This window comes from Porites lutea, chromosome 6, assembly GCF_958299795.1.
Source record: "Porites lutea chromosome 6, jaPorLute2.1, whole genome shotgun sequence".
In the NCBI taxonomy this organism is placed as follows: Eukaryota; Metazoa; Cnidaria; class Anthozoa; order Scleractinia; family Poritidae; genus Porites; species Porites lutea.
The window spans coordinates 35,627,399-35,647,880 of NC_133206.1; the positions used below are offsets into that span (position 1 = coordinate 35,627,399).

The 20,482-nt window shown below is 37.3% G+C and overlaps 3 protein-coding genes across 5 annotated transcripts; 2 read left to right on the forward strand and 1 right to left on the reverse strand.

Annotated features, from left to right (window-relative positions):
- Positions 1-52: 52 nt before the first annotated feature.
- Positions 53-10,184, forward strand: LOC140941485 (WW domain-binding protein 2-like). Its single transcript, XM_073390482.1, has 10 exons — positions 53-204; positions 292-397; positions 4,839-4,913; positions 5,529-5,589; positions 6,452-6,544; positions 6,857-7,030; positions 7,288-7,325; positions 8,306-8,387; positions 9,157-9,215; positions 9,865-10,184. The coding sequence occupies exons 1-10, from the start codon at positions 149-151 to the stop codon at positions 9,919-9,921; spliced, it is 801 nt and encodes a 266-aa protein (XP_073246583.1). The 5' UTR covers positions 53-148; the 3' UTR covers positions 9,922-10,184.
- A 2,045-nt stretch (positions 10,185-12,229) lies between these two features.
- Positions 12,230-17,411, forward strand: LOC140941486 (uncharacterized). Of its 3 annotated transcripts, none has more exons than XM_073390486.1 (2): positions 12,230-12,306; positions 14,957-17,411. In XM_073390486.1, the coding sequence occupies exon 2, from the start codon at positions 15,004-15,006 to the stop codon at positions 17,080-17,082; it is 2,079 nt and encodes a 692-aa protein (XP_073246587.1). In that variant the 5' UTR covers positions 12,230-12,306; positions 14,957-15,003; the 3' UTR covers positions 17,083-17,411. The 3 variants fall into 3 exon arrangements, with proteins under 3 accessions (XP_073246587.1, XP_073246586.1, XP_073246585.1); XM_073390485.1 differs by lacking the exon at positions 12,230-12,306 and adding an exon at positions 12,595-12,704; XM_073390484.1 differs by lacking the exon at positions 12,230-12,306 and adding an exon at positions 12,595-12,693.
- Positions 17,412-19,057: 1,646 nt separating this feature from the next.
- On the reverse strand, positions 19,058-20,059 carry LOC140942230 (QRFP-like peptide receptor). The gene has a single exon (XM_073391194.1). The coding sequence runs from the start codon at positions 20,057-20,059 to the stop codon at positions 19,058-19,060; it is 1,002 nt and encodes a 333-aa protein (XP_073247295.1).
- Between the last annotated feature and the right edge of the window lie 423 nt (positions 20,060-20,482).

The following is a 20,482-nucleotide window of genomic DNA, read 5'->3' on the forward strand; positions in this document are numbered from 1 at the left end:
TTCTAAACAGGAGTAAGCCGGCCTGGATTGACACGAGCAAGAAAAAATTTGCCGACTCAACCTGCTCGGTTACCAAGCTGTGGAAGTTAATGACGTCAACTCAAAATATAGCAGCAGTCCCGAAGCTGATAACGAAAAAGTGTTAACCATGTCTATGAACAAAGTTCTTTGTAATAATGGAAGACTTACTCTCCATGGAGACTGGTAAGTAAACTAGTTATGATCCTGGCTACATATTTGTTCTTTTTGTGGCGTGAAACACTCAACATAACGCTTACGCTTGTGTTTTAGTGTTGTGTATCATCAAGATGGCGTCGAGTTCTCACTTGAAGGCGACCAGATTCCAGGCTTCTTGAAAGGTTCAAGGAAAGGCAATGTTTTCATAACTACTCAAAAGGTATCCATTTTTAGAATTTTAGTTTCAAGCCGATCGAAGATTTTGTACACGTTTTAAAGTTGTATATGGCATGACAATGAATGGATACGTCTTGATCATAATGGATGAGGCTGAGTGTAATGAAAAACGGTATGAAAAAAAAAGGACTTTATTTGGGTGCCAATGTATTTAGCACGAAAGTACTAATTGGGGACGCTATTTTTACGTCTCCTACTGGAGACGGGACCGCCATTTTCCGTGTTCATCCGAGCCACGCAAAGGTCCAATCATTTGCAGGGCAAAGGGAGTACCTTCATTACTCAGTCATTTTTAAGACGCTGAGTGTTCAGCTCCCGCGACCTCCCGCTCTGCAGTCAAGCGCTCTACTGACTGATCTGAGCTAATCCTGCTGTGGTATGATACGAAGAATTGCATTGTCCTCGTCTTCAGCAATGTATGAAGTGGTGTCTGTATATTCTAGCATATATACCTCATAATGCAGTTGTCACCCCTTGTGTTTGTTTGTTTGTCTGCTTTTGTCTATTCTTGCTTTGTTTTTGAGGCACTATTTCAGCTATTTTGTCATCACATAATGTGTGTAAGCAGTACAATGCATCCCTTTTACCATCAATTTCTCTGTGATTGACATTAATCATATTGATAGAGTGGTTTTCGTTTGAGTGTCGTTAAACCAAAACCAAAGTAATTACTCTGGCCAATCACATAGGACACAGACAATACATTGAACCAATCAAAACTTGGAGTAATTACATGTGGCTGACGCAAAGCGCGGGAAAAATGCATGCGAGCGCGTCACAATTGGCTTTGGTTCTACTTCTGATTGGATGAAAAGGTGGCGTGAATCTTTTAAGTCAGTCGCATCGTGTAGAAAGTGCAAAACCAATTACTTTTTGACACTCAAATGAAAACCGCTCTATCAGCAAACATCTTACAAACTTTATGAACACAAGCCATTTATGGGTGAATGATAATTAAATTTTTTATTATATCCATTTTGAAATCACTGGTGATCCCTGCAATCTGATTGGCTCTCAGCAGTGTGATTTATTCACGAATCACACTATTTTTTTGCTCTAAATCACATCTGTTCTACATGTGAATCGCATCATTCATCTTCTAAATCACATCATTTTTGTTTTGAATACCACCATTTTTGCTATATGTTGCATTATTTCTGTTTCAGGTACAAAATGAGATGTAAAAACCTCTTTGTTTTCATTAATCTCTTTTTTCAATGAACCGGATACTTTGTCAAATAAATTTTGGTACTGACTGAATTCTGTGATTTCAAAATGGCTGTAATAAAGTGGTAACTGAACTTCTTGTCATACAATTTTGATCTGAAATCATATTTGTGATTTCAAGTTGAACCTCGAGCTGGTGCTCGTCTGATTTTAAAATCACTCATATGATTTTATTGCCTGTATTTCATCCGATTACTTCAGGTCGTTATGACTCCCTCGGTAACGTCTGAATCAACCAGCCGTTAATGCTGTCCAGTGACATCACTACTCCTTTGCTTTAATTCATGCAAAAATTAAAACACGATTTTCAAGTGGCAAACCATGAAATATCGTTTGGAAATGTCTGCATGATACAGCACAGCTGACAGAATTGCTTTACTCTTTTCGATCGTAATTCATGTTTAACGTTCAAACTATTAACTGCGTGTAGTACTCTCAACCGGTTGTAATTCAAACTCAATCACAAACACCTTGGAATGAAATAAATACACAAACGGAACAGTTAGTTCAAAAACACAACAATGTCCTTTAATTGAAAAGAAGCTATTTGGTCCTTAATGAAGAAAAAAGAAAACAAGGAAACAAGAAAGAAAAGCTAACAGAATCATTACAATAATGACGGTGAAAATAGCAAGAAGATCGAACGACAACATAACATTGGTCCCAGAAACTTCCCATACTGAGTGTAAAGTATTAATGAGTCAAATGAGTCATGAGTCAATGAGTCAGATCTGAAAAAATTACAGTTTCGGTAGAAACAATAAAATTAAGCATTACTTTTACTTATTTTGTCTACTTCCTTCATTGCTGCCTGCACAAGGCCTATTTCTGACATGAAATCTTGACCTCGATCTGGCCTGTTTGTTAGCAGTTCTCAGGCCCTGCGGCATAGCAGAAGCGAAAAATAAGCCAGCCTAAATTTTGTGAGTGCTTCGGAAGAAAGTGTTTAGTTCCCTTTAAACACAGCGCTTAAAGTAAATTGAGATAAACCTATTATGGAATTTCTTAGCGCTCAAAGACTTGAATCTGGGAACAGTCGTTCTTTGATATTCGGTGTGTTGATGTTTGGGCCCGGTTTGAAGTCCGAAAATCGGTCATGAGTGCAAAGGAAAGTTCCACTTTTATATCTGTATCGGTATGTTACTCATTAGTTTGTCATGCTGTTGTAAAGGTAACTATTCCTGGAACTATTCATTAGGTTTTAGCAAGGAATCTTATCGAGGGGAATACAATTTTCTTCATGCTGTGTGATCGCTGTCGATCATGAACACAATGAAGACGATCCAGGACACGTCCTTCTAACAGTTAATAGCAGAATTGTTATCAGTTGATAATCTTCCCAATGTAGTTCACCACTTTTTCCAATCAGTTTTACCAGCTTCAAAAGGTGAATGATGCTACGAGGCGAACAAACTGAATTGTAATTTGCCCAAGGAGGGGTATGAAACAGCGAGTTGAACAGTTGTACACAGCCAGTGTTTATATTAGAAACATACAGTGTACGAATAATTATTGTTGAGGTATTACTGTCTACCCATTGTAATTTTAAATAGCTTTCAAGCCTCGTTGATTAATTAAAATCTTTGGGCATTCATTGTTTGTATTATGTTTGTGTTTATTTACATTAGCTTGCCTGTTTAAAACTCGTGCCCTAAAAGTGCCTGCATGGGAGCCTAATATGATTTCAGACCAAATTGCACTCCACTTGCCCTGCGAGCAGAGGTCCTCTTGCATGGCTTTTAGCATTTACAAAGTCATTCATGTAGTTAGTCTGTCATGTAGTTGGTTTGTTTACGCCCCGTGAGAAACCTCTGCAGCAAGCCACTTGTGATTTTCGTTGAGCATGTGCCAGATTAATAATTTGTTGCTATAGAGATAATGACGTACCACCTGAAAGAAATTAATGCCGTCAAAAACTAATTTTTCTCATCTCATTTCCGGACAAGTGGTCTTATTTCCGGACAAGGAAATGTGGATGATTTTTTAAATTGCTTTATTCAAACTATTTCTCACTATTTTTATTCTCAGGACAAAAGACCATCTGAAGAATTTTCTAGGGGGGGGGGGAACTCTTTTCACTAAAGTATTTCTGGAATGTTACATGTAACTTAAATCTTCAGCAAAACAGTAGAAGATGGCCAACTCAAAGGGTTAAAATATATCATAATCGCTCAAACTTGACCACTTCTCTATCTTGACCCAGAGCTCTTCTGTGCAATGCGACGTCACATCTTAACAACTACGAAAATCTATCAATCAAATACATACAACAAAGTGAATCTATTTAACCGTAGAGTTCCAGTGATTGCAACAATATTCTAAGAAACGTAATGCCTCAATACACCACAAAACTGGATTTCCCCACTATAATATTTCCTTATTGAGGTATTTTTTAATATGCGTGCATAATTACATGAAAATCAAGGGCCTCAAATCAGTTAAAATTACATCGTTGCACAATAGCGAAAAATGCAATCAACTTACATGTGTCATTTCAGTCACCTCGGAAAGTAAACTGCATCTGCATGCTAAACATGAGTCTCATTTGCATACAACAGAAGTCATCACAGAAGGTATCCCCAGTTTCCATGGTCTCTACTAGGAACACCTGGGACCATGCCTGACCACTTGGGGAAGACCAACGAAAAACAAAAACGACTGCATTTTTAGAGTCCCACTCTGCTAAAGCAAGCTTGACCGATTACCGTTATTAATAAACAATCAAGATCGGCATTGTTACTTTATTAAAACATCATTTAAACCTTTTGTGATAATTTTTGATTTTTGATTTTTCAAATTAAGGTTGAAGTATTACAAATGTACCAATTTTGTTTGAAAAAACAAAAAGCTTTCTAAATTGGAGAAGTATCTATCCATATCTTGGATTGCATCTTTGCTTTCAACCCTCCCCATTGCTTAAAAATTTTGTTAAAAAAAAAAGACATAAGTGAATGAACCCACAACCCTAAACTTTTGGAAGTCGTATTCTCCTCTTCAGATTTCTAGTCCAAAGAACCCCCCTGCCTCCCCTATCGCCCTCAGAATTTCAAGTTGCGACCCAAGGTTGGCTGTGACCATTAAACTGGTAAAAACTGTTATTATTGTGTTCAATCTGTCTCACAACACCATCTTCTTTGCATTGTTTCATCAAATTGTTTCTCTACCAACAAATCTTATGACATCTTTTTCCATGTCAGGTTATATTTGCACCAACTGCTGGATCCAACTATGGTTCTTTCTCAATGAATTTTCATAGCATTAGAAATGTTGAGGTAAGATTTTTCTTGTACATCTACATACAAAGATATTTTATTTATGTTTTTATCTATTCTTTTCTCTGCATTCTTTATCTTTTACTACCCTCTGTTAAACATTTTGTGAGTAAAAACATAGCAAAAGAAGAATTCAGACTGTACCTACCAAGGTATTGAACTCAGAAGGTTTTGATTTGTGTTTGTTTTTTATCTCCTCTATCAATCGATAAAATCATATCAAGATGAGTTTCAAATTCCATGACTTTGGAGAAATGATGTGATCAACATGTCAGGAGGATGGGTCTTGCGTACTGTTCGGATCAGCAATGTCGAAATCGCCATGCTTGTGATAATAAATTGTGATAAATAAATTTATTTATCCATGACTTTTCTTTGAATTATTTCTGTGTCAGTAACAAATGTACCTTAACCCTATTTTGATGAACTGAAAATCCCAAAGTAATGACCTCATCCATGTTGCTTATTTAAGAATGTTACTAATATTGTTATGATTTTTTGTCATTAACCAGCTGCCAGTAAATCAAAGCAATTCGTTTTAAATAAAGCTGTAAGCAGCCTCATGCAAATGGCATCACAAGTGGATTTAAGACAGAATACAACCTTTTTTTCCAGGTCAAACAACCTATGTTTGGTGCAAATTATGTCAAAGGGGATGTAATTTCTGAGCCAGATGGTATGTTTAGAATAATTTAAAGAATATTGCATTCTTTTTTACATTTTTCAAGGGCTAAAGATATAATTAATCATCTGTAGTAACACCAAAGAAAATTGTGATTACGCAGGTAAAATTCTGAAAATTTAGTGTGTAAGGTGTAATTTTGTGAAATTTGACATTCACTTTCTCGGGCTCCCATAAGAAATTTTTTTGGTGTTACTACAGATGATTTATTACATCTTTAGCCTTCAAAAAATGCAAGGAAGAATGCAATATGCTTTAGATATTAAATATTATTCTGGTACAAGATTTTTGTCCACTGAAAATCAAAGTTACTCAATGTCCTGGTGGATTCCATCTTAATTTGTTATGAGTAGAGCTATGATTAGTTTGACATTAATTATGATTTCATTGCTGTATACATGTATGTTATGTTTAGGGAAAATATGATACTTTTTGGTGCCTCAAGCCCAAATCTTCTCTTTATCAGTGATGATCATCTGGCGTGAAAACTTACTTACTTACTGGCAGGGAATTATCCCAAGCCATTCTGACAAAATCTTTCCACTCATCAAGCATAGCATCTTTCAATATTTTATTTCTTAACTATTGTCCAGTCCAGTGAAAAACAATACAGTCAAGAAGAAAAGCAAAATACATATAGTTATGGCAATCTTACATGTTTTGCCTACCACAACAAAAACTTGACACACACCAAGTTTTATAAATAAAAAAGCATAGTTTTTTCCTCAGCTTTTAACTTTATTAGTAAAATAGTTTTGAAGTGTTTAAAAGTAGGTTAAGTAGGTGGTTTGGGTTGTCTAGTATCTCCAGTTGCTCTTTTTTATCTTAGCAGAGAATACTTGTTTTATCCCTCCAGGTGGCTGGCAAGGAAGAGGCTCATTTAAAGTAACTTTTAACAGTGGTGGAGCCATAGAATTTGCTCAACACTTTAAACATGCTGTAGCAAATGGTATGTGTAGTCCTGCACAGCTGTCAACTGTTGTAAGATGTTCAAGCTTTTCTGGTCCTTGGATCTCCACCTTTCTATTCCAGTTTGAATTTCCATTGTTTGGAACCAGCAATAAATAATTCATTAAAAAGAACAAATTATTATTAATTAATTAATAATTATTATTATTACAAATTTTGTTCTTTTTATTTTTTATTTTATCTGATTTTGAAAAATTAAGTAAAGTTATGTATGCTTTGTATGCATGTAGTTTTAACTTCTTTCGGTGTTATTTTTTGTTGATTTTGTTTTGTGTTGTTTTTTTCTTTTTAGCCCACAGGCCAGGTTCTCAGCCTCCTCCACCAGTACCAGGTCAACCTTTGCTGTCAAATGGAAATGCCTACACATACCATAATGCATATCAACCCCAGCCAGCAGGGTATTATGCTGCTTACCCACCCCCACCCCCTGCAGGCTATCCTGGCTATCCTGGCTATCCACCCCCAGGTAGTGTATGCCTTCATTTCATGTTACATGAACATAAAAACTAGGAGATTTCATGTTGTAGTCATGCAGTGACAGCAAAGAAGTGTGATAAACGTGCATTGTTGTAAATTGTTTTGGTAATTAAACCTATTGCTATTTTGACCTTAGTTTCATTGCTATCACCATTCCCTACCTATATTATACCTAGAATGTTGGTTCTATCAGGAAACGAACCCCAAAATATTAAATTATCATTATTTTATCATTGTTTGTTGCAGTTGGTGTTGTGGGCCAGCCTCCACCATACCAGCCAAATGTAAGTTTTAAAATAACAAATAATTTCAAGCAACCCATTGCACACTTAAAAATTTGCATTTGATAACTTTAATTCTGTTTTTAAAAAAACCTACCAGCAGCAAGCCCTGGGATATCAAATCCCATGGATAACAATTTTTCGTTTCCTTGCCCAGAGATCATGAGAAACTATCTGTACAATTTTTCAGTTCTGTGAAAATTCATGGGAACCTACTTTTATTTCTTTAATGTTCAGAAACATTTTTCTTGAAACATGTTGTTAAACATGCTTTAAAATTAAAGAACATCAGTGTGCACTATTATTTACAAAAAAGCTTCAATGTCTGTTAAAATGTCAGAAGAAGGTTAATTTAAGTGTTAAATGTGTGTGCACTAAAGTGTCAAAAACTCCAGACTCCTCTTCGATCCAACTAAAGAAGTATACTCATTTGAAATGTTCGCTACAGATCTTGTCTTTTCATAAAGAGATTCAGGCCTCATAATCAGTTTGAACACTGAAATTGTCGCTAAAAGACTACATCCTAATTATTGTTTTAAACTTTTGGAGTCATACATTGTTTTTCTTGGTGCTGGAAGCCGTAACAAGCGCGCTGCTGTTAACTGTAAAACATCTTTTTTGCATGAGTCATCAGTAACGGCTGTGCAATGCACTTTGGGAACAATTCAAGATGGTGGACGATTGAAAAACGCAAATGTTTTTTTACAAGCTGAGTCATAAAGAATAATGCTCTACTTGTTAGAAATCTGAGTGGAAAAATACTATATTTGTGTATTTTGATCCCGCAGTCTGAATATATCAGGATATGTCACTGGGAAACTATTTTTGTTTCCGTTATTTTAAGATCACTGTAATGACATGGTACCGGAAATAATCATTACCGTGAAATCCTAGGGCTTGAGCAGGTAAAGGTAAACATTGAAGAATCTGTCAAAATTTGGACATTTTACAATGAATATTTGTTGTTTCTTGCTGTTTAACAGGAAACGCCCCCACCATACCCTGGTCAGGCTGCTCCATCTGCCCCACCCCCTTCTGAGGGATATTCAAGCTATGCTTATGGAGGTAAGTTTGTGGCAACAACAACAAAAACAATAGCAATCTCTATTTGTGATCTCGGATTTCAGATACCGTAATGTAAAAACAGAAGTTAATTTAAGTCGACCTTTTTCTTGACTTGATTTTTCAAGGGCAGTAACTCATAAGCTTAAAGTCAATCCAAAGCGCTTCTGGAGTTACTTCTGCCATAAAACCAAATCAAATTCTATACCAGCTAATGTTCCGTACGGAGGGCCACAGAGCTCCGTTGGAGTGGAGATGGAGAAGCCTTCAACAAGTATTTCTATTCTGTGTTTACACATGCGCCTGAGGTACCCCTTGATGCATTTACACCATCCGGCAAGGGGATGGCTGTCCTTGACAGCCTGGTAAGGACAGCCTGGTGCTGTGTGACCTCGCAGTGGTTAGCATGTAAAAATGTGTTTGCTATGTTTGTGCTTAGGTTTTAGGTTGTATTTGTTTTAAATTTATTAATTGGTTTTGATTGTACTCGCCGGACGTCTAAACAAGTGTTTGTAAGTTTGTTATCATTTGCTGTATTTCGTCATTTTTAAGTGTTAGTGAAAGTTCTTCATTTTATTTCTGTCATTTTGTATTTCATTCAGAAACCATGTTTATTGTGAAGTTAGTTATCGTACATGAGTTTGACATGTAACAGTAGTTCCAGATGAAAGGTTGTGGTTTTTTTGCGGCTACAACCAGTGTTGTCGTAGTGGTGTAACGACATCCATATTTCTCTTTGACAATGTTGTGTGTTGTGTCTCCCTTTGTATAGATGCAAAGGCAAGAGAAGCTTATAGCACAGGGCAAAATGTCTATGTACCATCCCCCCAGGTATGATTAAGTTTGACAGGTGATGCCCTTTCCTGGGGCTTTCCACAAGTTGCTCGGCAACTTTTTGGCAACTTTTCGTATTTCGAGCAACCTTTTTTGCATTCTGAACAATTTCCTCTAGTTTTCTACCAATTCTGAATATCTGTTTTAGAAGGCAACTGGAAAATTTTCTTTGAAAAAAGAGCGTCATCCTCTCCCCACCCCCCCACTCGGCCAGATCACAGGCGCAAGATGCACACAGCCAGGCTGCTAAGTCAGCAGGGTTTTTTTGGAAGAAAATTTCAAATGGCAGACAAATATTCACTTTGTTGTATGTATTAGATTGACTCATAACTAACTTTCATTTTAGCCAGAATTATTGAAATTGATAAAATTATAATTAGTTGACCAACATTCTTACTCATAGAATAATATACATAACTTGTTAAGTCCTATACATGATCATGATTTTTTTTTTTCCAAAACATATTCTTTCATCCCTGCATACTTTTTTCATAATGTGAGCCATGTTCTTAGGATATTCTAAAGTATTTTTGCCATTCCTGGCATAAGAATTCTTATCAAACTTTCTTATAGAAAATACTGTAGTGTAGTAAACAGTTATTATTTGACTTATGGAAATTTATTTTTTTGTTGGTTATTTCCACAGCCTCCTCCACCGTATGCACCACCGCCATACAGTGCCTCTGACAAGAAGAATGTTTAATTGAGGAAAACTTACAATACAAAATACATGACTAATAAAATAAAATATTATAATAGGATACGTTAACCTTTAACCTGTTAGAGTATCTACTGCGTGGCTGGAACACTGTAAATAATTGAGTTGAGATCCTTAGCACCTGAGTGCTGTTTACATTATGGTATGAACTGTGTAACTTAGAGAACTTGAAGCTATTTCAAGGTATTAAACAAGCTAAATACCACAAAACAGTGTTCAGTAGATTGTTTACAAACACTGAAACTGAATTTGGTTGTCTATGCCTCTCTTGTTTTATTGTGATATTTCTTGCCAGCCCTCTGATATTTATAATGTATGTTTGACAATTCTCTTAGTGGCGTTTATCAATGTTAAGTCAAAGTTGCATTTTCAAAATACGTTTTACAAGATAAATTAGACTTTTAATGCAGATATATACATGATCTAAGGAAAGGCAGATGTCACAGGTGAAGTGTAAATGGGGTAAATGAATTTCTCTGACTTTTTGCTGACAAAATGACAACTGCAGTTCATGTCAGCATGCGTGACGTTTGTGAAAAATTTGAAGGACGAAATTATGTTCATTTTGTAGAAGACAGCAGTGATTTTGTTGCAAATAGTTCTGGTGGGCTCATCTTATGAAAAATCATGAGTCCCAGTCCATAACCAATGAGTCCCAGTTCAAAAACATGAGGAGTCCTAAATATTGAAAATCCTTGGGCTTTTATGTAACCAAACAGTTAATCTGGAGACAGATGCCAAAACTCTTTATTACAGTTTACTGAAATTAAATATAGTCCTTCTATATATTTAAAGCACAAAAAAGACTGAAATAAATGTGCATCTTTAAACAGCAGCCAAAGAAATCACATGAACAGGATATTCTACCAAAAATCTTCAAATCAATCATTCTTTGCATCCTATGGGACGCATCTCATGAATATTACTGCGTCTTTGTGGATTTTTATGCATCAGCGACACAGGACTCAGTGGTAGCAAAATCACTGAGACAGTAGAATTTCGTGTAGTCCTGTGGGTCAAGTTTAAAGTATTCTATAGAAGCCAATGTTAACCGTCATGTGCAAAGACTGTAAGGCAAATATAATAGTTCAGTAGAAAAATTATGCATGCACAAATAAAGCATCCTTGTAGAATTTAGTAATATGGAACATATTTTATTGATAACAATACTTTTCCTATTTACAATCAATTTACCTAAAAAAAAAACATTCCGTCAAAACACTATTTACAATCCCTTTTGTTTAAAAAAAACTTAGTTTTGATTAGAAAAAAATTCATGTAATTAAAAAAAAATCATTTGAATTATAAACATCTCATTTCAATTAAAACAATCCATTTCAATTTAAAAAAAGAAACTATTTTCGACTATTTTTTTGTTTTTTTTTGTTACTTTCCTGACATGCGTTTTTCTAAAAACATTTTTGCATTTAATTTGACATTCAGCCTGGTGGGAAGAGAAAGATGATTTGAATTTTTTTCATGGTGGTCTGAAATGATTGATTGTGCTTGATTTTCTAGCACTTGCTTTTAAAGGTTTTTACTATGTTTAACACTAAGAGACTCCCTTGCTTATCATCTACGTATGAGATATGTGTGGAGGTGAAACAAAAGTAAGGGGTACTAGCCAGAGCTCCCCCCCCCCCACCCCCTTTGCTTTGTGTTGGCCTGATTGTTTTGCCGGGTTTTTGTTTCCCCCTGAAACTAATCTGCTGTCAGTCACAAAACAATGATTTTATCTCCCTTTGGGTGGGGTCAATGGTCTTATGGAAACTTTGTTGTTTGAATTGGCCATCTTTGCCCGAACCTTTTTTCAGTTAGACACAAACATGTGATAGTCCAGCAATCCATGCTGGCAGTGACATTCCTCGGTTGGGTCGAATATTTTATATTGATTTGATTTGAATTAATGATTACTTTTTCAGATAAAGATTCTAAAATAGTTACAAATAAAATGAAACAAAAATTGTTCAGAAATAAAAAATAAATAAATAATTCCCCCAGAATTAAGGATGCTTTGATTGGCAGGTCTCAGTCACCATACTTAACTTTAAAAAGCTAAATCTTGATAACATTTGACCAACCTCACCGGTGAACAATGTGGAATATATTATGGAAATGATGTAATTTCCTCTTTATGTATATTTTACCTTTTTGCTATTTGAGTGCTTCCAAATCACCCTTTATTAGATGGTACTATTTTTATCGCATTGTATTGAAATTAATTGTTTTTACTTATTGTTCAAAATCTGTTTTATCTGATAGGGGATAGGGCGAATAGGAGTCGAGAAAGCCCGAGAAGACACCTTCCCCCTTCCACCTTTTATCTTTAAACCCTTCTCCCTGGAAGCCTCTTCACACGCGAACGACTAGGTAATTAAATATCTAGTATCCCACATCAAAATTTGATCTTTTAAAAACGTTTGGATATTTTAACATGAAAAAAAAAGTCCCTCTTTGTAATTCCAGATGATGGATTTTTCTGGTCACGCAATGTTCGTTTCCAAAAGAGAACGTTGCGTGATGGGACACCTACACTAAAAGCGTGGCTGCTAAGGTGTTTGCTCTTTCGTGTTAACGCGGATCGACGGCCGGCAAGCCAAGCCGTAGAACGTTTCAATTGATCTGTTTGAGGTCCTTGAGCTATATCGGTGGAATCGTGTTAACGCGGATCGACGGCCGGCAAGCCAAGCTGTAGAACGTTTCAATTGATCTGTTTGAGGTCCTTGAGCTATATCGGTGGAACTTTCCCTTTTCAAGGTAATAGTTAGGTTAGTGCTACTGCCATGTCATTATAATACACGAACGAGACAGGGATGTGCTTTGCAGAGCCGTGCTGGTTGCCCAAAAAGAGGGAAATCAGTCTAATCTGCAGAGAATTGTATATTGTTGCTGACTTAGGAGTAAATACATCATTCAGTTTCTCCGAATAAGGAGAGGAACGACGTACTTCATTACGTAACAAATCGATCGAGATCGATCATCGAAAACCCAATCGATCAGTCGATAATGCCCTATCAAATTTGAAATATTTTGTCGATTGATCTTGATTAAGTATAAGCCTTTCACTATTCACTCAAAGTTAGTGTTCCGTTTCTGAATAACTTGATAATTTCGCTTGCGTAAGCAGCGAGACTCATAATCTGCAAGCGGTGTTATTATTTCTTCGTATTTGTGTATCGGTCAAATCGAAGCTTCAACATTCAACTTCCCCCCCCCGCCCCCCCCTGGGCATTTGACACATTTGCCATCCCGGGGAGGAGGGAATTTGGTTATCTGAGTCTTCCAAGGGGTGGGGAATTTGAACCGTAGCCTCGATTTCATGTGAGTGATGATGAATGTCAGTGAAATGGTCATGAATATCGCGTGTATGCCCCTGGTATGGAATGTACCGGTAGTAATCTCAGTAGGTGGGATTTTTTTATAAAACGCTTTGTATGTTGCATGACACACACAGAAAAGCTGTGCATTCAGTGACCTTGTAGCAGTGATTTCTGAGGCATTGCACGAGAGTTTTGTTGGTAGTAAATATGTTGACAGTGTTTCTCAGTTTTTATTATATTCAATGCGAATTATTTGCTGTATTTATAAAGATTTTGTTCGACAACTGAAGGCGTATCTGCCTTCCTTCTGTCATTTGATGTTGCTGAAGCTTCAATTTGACTGATACATTTATACACATAATGACGGTTGTGGTCCCAGGCGCGACTGTGGAAATTGGGAATAAGAATCATTGCATGACCACATGTTTTGTGAAGAAACCTTAGGAAAGATTAAAATTAATGTAGAGCTTTTCCAGAACTGGTCGGTCCACAAATTTTATCGCTTGAAAGCATTGATTACTGTGGAACAAGCAAACACTTCAGTGGTCAAAAAAAAAAAAAAGAAGAATCTTTAAAATTAGTGAAACTTTGATTGTGAGTGTTGTAAACTTTCATGGTATGGAAATGAGTCTTGTGATGGGCATGCAGTTTATTTTTGGCGATGATTGAAATGACATGCCATGTTCTCATTACGTTTTTCATCTCTGGCAATGTTGTAATTTCTCTCGAATCGAGGCCCTTGAATCATTTCTGTATGCCTGCCTCATCTCCATCTTTGACTTGTCTGTTATAGCACTAACTAATGTTGGCAAATGCCTGACCTCTGATGCACAAAATTTGCTAATGCCTCTTCCCTAGGGTCGACAAGGCACGCAAATGCCTGGCAGTTTCTCGTGGGGAGGGGGGATGGGGGCTGGGTGGGTGCAGCTGGAAGTGACTGATACATAATTGACCAAAGAGGGGACAGTGTGCAGAGGGCTTGGTAGCTCAGCTGTCTTGGTAGAGCTGGAGAATTTCACTCATTATATAAGAAAGAAGTAGCCAAGCTATGGCCCAATAACACAGCAAGAATAGCTAAAATACCACTTGACTGATGGAAACTTCTATTTGAAGGTTACAATAAATTTCTCTTTATATCATGAAACTGCCAAGGAAAAGGCAGATGTTATGAGGATGTGAATTTAACATAGATCATTTAGGTAAACATGTTTTTAAGTTGAAAATATTTTGAATGAATGATAAGCAACTTTTAGATTTGGCTATCATATGATATGATGACGTTGGTGCATTGGTAATTCCAAGAATGGCTTATTCCTTATTTTCCTCCCCCAAGAATTCCAATTACGTGTGTGTACAGCCACCCCTTCCCCTCAGCAAAAAGTGGGGAAAGCCCCCCCCCCCCCTTTTTTTTCCTGAGGGGGACGGTGGCTTGGCACAGGCTACAGTTATTTCACATGAAAAAGAAAAATTGGTCAAATTCATTACATACAACATGTAACTGAGTTGGCAGATTAAATCGTCGATAGGCCATTACTTTGTTCCAAAAACTCTCACTTTCAATACGGGGCTACTTCCAAAACCTTTCTTGGGAAAATGAGTTTTATTTGCGTTTTTTTCTTGAAACTAAGTTTCGTTTCCCTTGCCTAAAACATTGATTGCTTGTTTCATAAATGGGTGCCTTTCTTTTTGCTTCTTAACAGTTCACTGGAAAGAAAAACCGGGCATGATCAGTTGCTAAAAGAGAGTCATGCTGCGCCGTGTTGTGGTTGAGAATCTGATTTTCTTCAAGGGCCGACAAGAACTGGATTTAGATGGAGCCCACGATGGTAGTTTTCATACGCTTGTTGGAGAGAATGCAAGTGGCAAGAGTAGCTTTGTAGCTTTAGTGAAGGCAGCAAGCGATTTTGTTGACAATGAAGAGGATTTTGAGATAATAGGAGATGACGCCACACACTCTAAAGCTGTGTGTGAGTTCTATTTTCAAGATGGACAAGACCTTTTACGATATCTTGAAAGTTCTTCATGGAATTCAACCCATTTACTTGTGGGTAAAGTTCCTTGGGTTTCGGGATTATTTTCCTGGTTTTCTGATGACATCCTGAAATTCCCCATGCAGCTTGATGACCTTTTGAGGGAGAAATTTGGTTCCATTACAGCCTCAGTTCATGTTTTTTCTGGAAGAAGAAGCTTTGATCCTTGTGATCCTCGCCGATGCCAGTTCCTCTATGTTGTGTCTGAAGATGAAGTGTTAGTGATCATTAAAAACAATGGTGAAGTAACAATATCAGTCCATGATCCTTTACCTGCGGGTGTTGATCTTGTGGATTGGTGTCCAGATAAGACATTCCTTCGAAAAGTAAAACTTGGTACACCAACAAACGTTACTGACACCATGGACTCTGGTGAGGACAATGTGCAAAAGAGGCTCACACGCCTTGTTAGCTGGGATTCACTAAAGTATAGAGACGTCAAGAATCTTATTATAATCAATCTCCTAAAAAGTTTACCCCAAGAAAGTATTCCTGAAGCTCTGAGTTTGTTTCACGAAATCACAGGAGACCACAGTCTTGCTTTTGAGTTGGATCTTGATGGAGATATCCCGCTACATATTTTGAATACAGCAACTAACAGGTCAATTCAGAGATTGTCAGAGGGTACGTTTTCCGCACTTGTTGTATCCGCATTGGTCGTGCAGCCCTTGAGTCGTACTGTCATCTTCGATGAGGTTGCAAGAGGAATGCATCCATTAGAAACTCGTCGCTTGAGAACAATTCTCATGCGAGAGTCAAGAAGAAGGAGAAAATGTATCATTGCCACAACACATTCGCCGGAAATGGTAGAAGTGGAAAGAATCGCTTTGATTTGGAGATTTCAAGTTCTTCCATCTGGTTACTGCCAGATAAGACGCGTTAGGTCACGTTACAGTGTCAGAGATCTTCACTTCATAGGTGGAGCAGAAGTAAGAGAGATATTCTTTGCACGATACATTATTTGGGTCGAAGGAGAAAGCGACAAGAGATTTATAGAGGCTTTGTTGAGGTTATTTGATGAAGGAAACGCGGAGGTTTTTAAAGCCCTTTCAGAACCCGGTGAAGATTCCAAGACAAGTAGGCTGCAAGCTGGGTCTTCAAGGGTGCGGACTGCAGATCTATCACCATCATTAGACAACCTCTTACAAGACCCAGCATACAAAAGAGTGTTTTACTCCAAAGATGTGCTGTCTAGCATTCAAACAGCTGTTCGCAGCTGTATAGTATTGTCGATCAGCGGAAAGAAAAATGTTCACAAAGCAACTTCCATTTGCCACGATCTGGGAATTCCACACGCCGTATTGTGTGACTTAGATGCTATAATTCCAAATTCTAGAGAGAATTCTGTGCAATCTCAGTTTGACAACTGCAAGGGGTTGTGGAAAAGAGCATTCATTTCTAACGCCAAGACAAAACTTGTAGATGAAGATCAGTGTCCTGCTTCCAAATGTGTCCAAGACTTCACTCCTTGCTTGATTCATGAGCTTCGCGCCTGTAAAACAGTAGCAGAAGTCATGCAATTCTATGATCAAACTCAGTGTATTTTCACTTGGCGCGTTGATGGGGGTGAAATAGAGGACGCAATTCGACTGACCAAGTCGCAGTTCGGTAAGAAATTATGGCCGGACCTGTCATTTGAGGATATAAAGGAATTAATTGTTTGCTTACTTCAGCCACGAAAATTTCAAGAACGGGACCTAAAAGACAAAGATGCAAATAAACAGCCCAACCCGGAACTGCTAAGATGTATTTTCTTTTTGATAAGATTTTTTAGCGAAAGCTTAAAAGACGTGTAGATGGAATATAATTACCAAATCTTGATGAGCCAGAATTTCATAACCGATTCTCAAACTCATTAATAATTCATTAAGAAAATACAAAGGAAATTAATGTTTAATGAGTGTTTGGAAATCGGATGAAACACTGCTTAGTATTTGCATCCTTAATTTCTCCTTCAAAAATGATTTTGTTTGAGAAGAAATATCAAACATTCGACACAGTGTTTCATCACCAGATGAAACACCTCGAAGTTCGTCAAAAATACTCCGCTGCACGTCGTATTTTCAACTCTCTTCTCGGTGTTTCATCTGGTGATGAAACACTGCATCTCATGTTTGATATATTACTTGAACAATTTCTTATGAGTTTCTTGTGCTATATTTGTTTTGTAAACCTCTTTTGAGGTCTGGAGTCAGAAATCTCCTACCTCTTAATTACTGGTTGGCTTATATTCATCGAATTTGACAAATTGTTACTTTTTTCTCTGATATTACCGGGCGTTTGCTTTTGTTAAGTTTAATGTGTAAAAAAATTTTTTCTCACACTTCAACACTTGTACCTCAATTTGTTTTCTCAATTTGGGATAAAGGTTTTGCCAGAAAGTTGTTTTCTCTCTTTTTGTAAGTTTATTGGGGTTGGTTTTGGTTGGTTTAACCTCGTAGACTAGAGGACTTCTTGTTTTTCCTCCTCGTATATTTATTTGTTGTGTATTATAGCCTGTTCCAGGCTCCGAGATAACCCCCTTTCCCCAGATTCCTCGCTCATATTTTCGCGTGCCTTTTACCTAAGCGTCATCCCCACTATCTGAGAGAGAGCCTGGAACAGACTATGTGTATTGATCCTTAACCTTCTTCCCGTTCCTTATGGAGTGGGAAGGCAAGAGCCCTGGTAACGAGGTAATTTAATGTAGTGCCAGCACAGATAAAGCTACAATGGTTTTTGTGGTGGATTAAAGCATTTTTTAACTATTGAAATAGCGTATTGGTAGTACATGGTCTCTATGGACATCGTGGAGTTATTTTTAGTCAACATATTACCGTAAGATTTTAAAACACGAATTTGACAAAACTGTCAGTAAACCATTCATACATTTTAATGAACCAACCTTCTGATATAAGCTAAGCTATGGAGCAATGCCTGAGCAGAGGGAGTCGGGAGGGCGGAATTCACTCTGTTCGAAGATTTCATCGCTCTCATTTCATGTTGTTCAATTTGTCAAATGTTGGTAAATGATTTTTCTGAAGTTGAATGGAATTCTAAAGGAATGTATCTAAAGGAGAATTAAAAAATATTGTCTTGTGTTTACGTCCTCGTCGGAACGTGAAATTAGAGCGGAATATTAAAGAGCGATGAATTTTGACTCAGTGTGACTTCACTTTTCCACTGTAGTCGTGGTTACTTTAAAGCTTTCCAATACCATGACCACGACAACAAGGGCGTAAAAAAACGGGTTTTATGAAAAAAAAAAAAAAACACTTTTGCACATCAGTGCATCCCACTAGAACCTAAATTTTCCGAATGTGTCGTTTTATGGAGGAAAGCGCATGGACACGCGCCAAATTCCTTTTTTGAATCTGAGTATTGTTTATTGTTTATTGTTTATTGTTTGTTTGCCAAAAATTGTACAAATGAAAAAAAAATAAATCTAATTACTTAAACTCTCATGGCGAGGAAGCCCAAGAGGAAGCCACCGGGCTTATAAGGAATGGGCTCCCTCAGTTAAATAATAAGAACAAAATATCATCATAATTACACATGGGGAAATCAATGGCAGAGCTACAGTAAATCTTAAAATAAGTATATTAGATAGTCGTACTAATCATAGTTCTAGGCTAAAAAAGCGAAATGACAAAAAGAAAAAAACAAAAACAAAAACGAAAGAAAATAAAAGAGCAAAGGAAGAAAAAGTAAAGTAATTCTTGAGAGTTTAACTCGCCTAACAAACTGTGCGAGACTGAATAATCGCGAATTAAGTTTACAAATAAATTAAATTTATTTCATGGCCATGTTTTCGCTTCCGCTACCTATTTTCCCTATAATATCTTTTTTGATGTTCCCCTGGTTATTTCCATCAGTTCTTTGTACTGGTTGTACTCTGCGGTTGAATTTTCGACCATTGCGGCAACAAATCAAGTTCCGTGATTGTGTTCTAAATGCTGAGCTGTGCAGACTATATATGATTGGATTAATAGTTGAATTCAAAAATACCAAAGCTGAAGTTATACTGAAGTGAACTGGTGTCAACTCAATAGTGCCAGTGAAACCCAGAAAGTAGATTGTGAGTTCCGGAATCCAGCAAAGGGCATAGACGATTGTCACAGCAATAACAAGTTTGGTGACTCGTCTTCTGTAGCGTATTAATGCCATCTGGTTAGCCTGCCGCTGGTGTAATTGGTTCGCAAACCATAGTCGGTGTACTACACGGGAATATAGTAAGCTCATAATACCAAGTGGTAAAAACCCAGCCACCACAGACCACCCAACAGTGTAAATACTGGCATAAATCCTGTTGGGCCAGCTGTGTACGCAGTTGTTTACTTCTTTGTCGAAAACCGTGATGAAAAAGCCGATGCCAGCCCACAAAAGAGCAAGAATCCAACTCAAGCCGGCGAATTGTACAACTTTCTTTCTTGTCAACTTTCGTTTTCGACTGAAAGGAAACATGACAGCATAGTAGCGCTCTATTGCTATGGCAACCAGGGAAAAGACGGATGATACTGCCCCAACCCACCCTAGAACGCCACCAGTGACGAGCTTGCAGAGTATATCCCCCGTAAGACCCTCAGGATGATTAACCAACGGTGTGATGATGTACTGAATGCCAAAAAATATCCCTACGATCATGTCTGCTGCAGCAAGATTGACAAGCAAATTATTTACAGGCGTCTGCATGGAATTGTTCTTTACGACAACAAGAACAACAAGCGTGTTACCCACGAGATCTGCTATCATCATCACTGAAAACAGAACAGCAAAACTGATGTAAACTGACATCGTACTTCAGCAACGACTCTGTTTCTCGCGTTGAATCCTTTGGTATAAAATAAATGAATAAACAAATTAATCAATGTTTAAGTATTAAAGAGTGATAAGATGGTAATCCAGAAGGAGAAAAATGCTCATTTCGGTCAAACTGCTTACGAAATACGTTATAAGAATTTATGCATTAAGGTGACTCGACCCAGTTTTTTGGGGGGGTACTATCCTACTTTGAAGCTCTCTGGTATCCCCACCTTTACTTTTATCGTAAGTCTAACACATAGAATGGATAACATATAGATCAATCTACAATATAACATAAAATTTTTGGCGATCGGAGTAAATGTCACGTGGTTATAGTGCCACGCCCCTTTGAGGTCTGAGTCGAAAATCTGCTGTTGCCGGCATTTTTTCGTGAAAATCTCTCGGCTACACATA

Bases quoted from the DNA above. Each gene is read 5' to 3' on its own strand.
- LOC140941485 (XM_073390482.1), top strand. From the start codon at position 149: ATGTCTATGAACAAAGTTCTTTGTAATAATGGAAGACTTACTCTCCAT. The intron at 398-4,838 runs GTATCCATTTTT...TTTCCATGTCAG, and splicing joins TTTTCATAACTACTCAAAAG to GTTATATTTGCACCAACTGC. The intron at 6,545-6,856 runs GTATGTGTAGTC...TTTTCTTTTTAG, and splicing joins TAAACATGCTGTAGCAAATG to CCCACAGGCCAGGTTCTCAG.
- LOC140941486 (XM_073390486.1), top strand. From the start codon at position 15,004: ATGCTGCGCCGTGTTGTGGTTGAGAATCTGATTTTCTTCAAGGGCCGA.
- LOC140942230 (XM_073391194.1), bottom strand. From the start codon at position 20,059: ATGTCAGTTTACATCAGTTTTGCTGTTCTGTTTTCAGTGATGATGATA.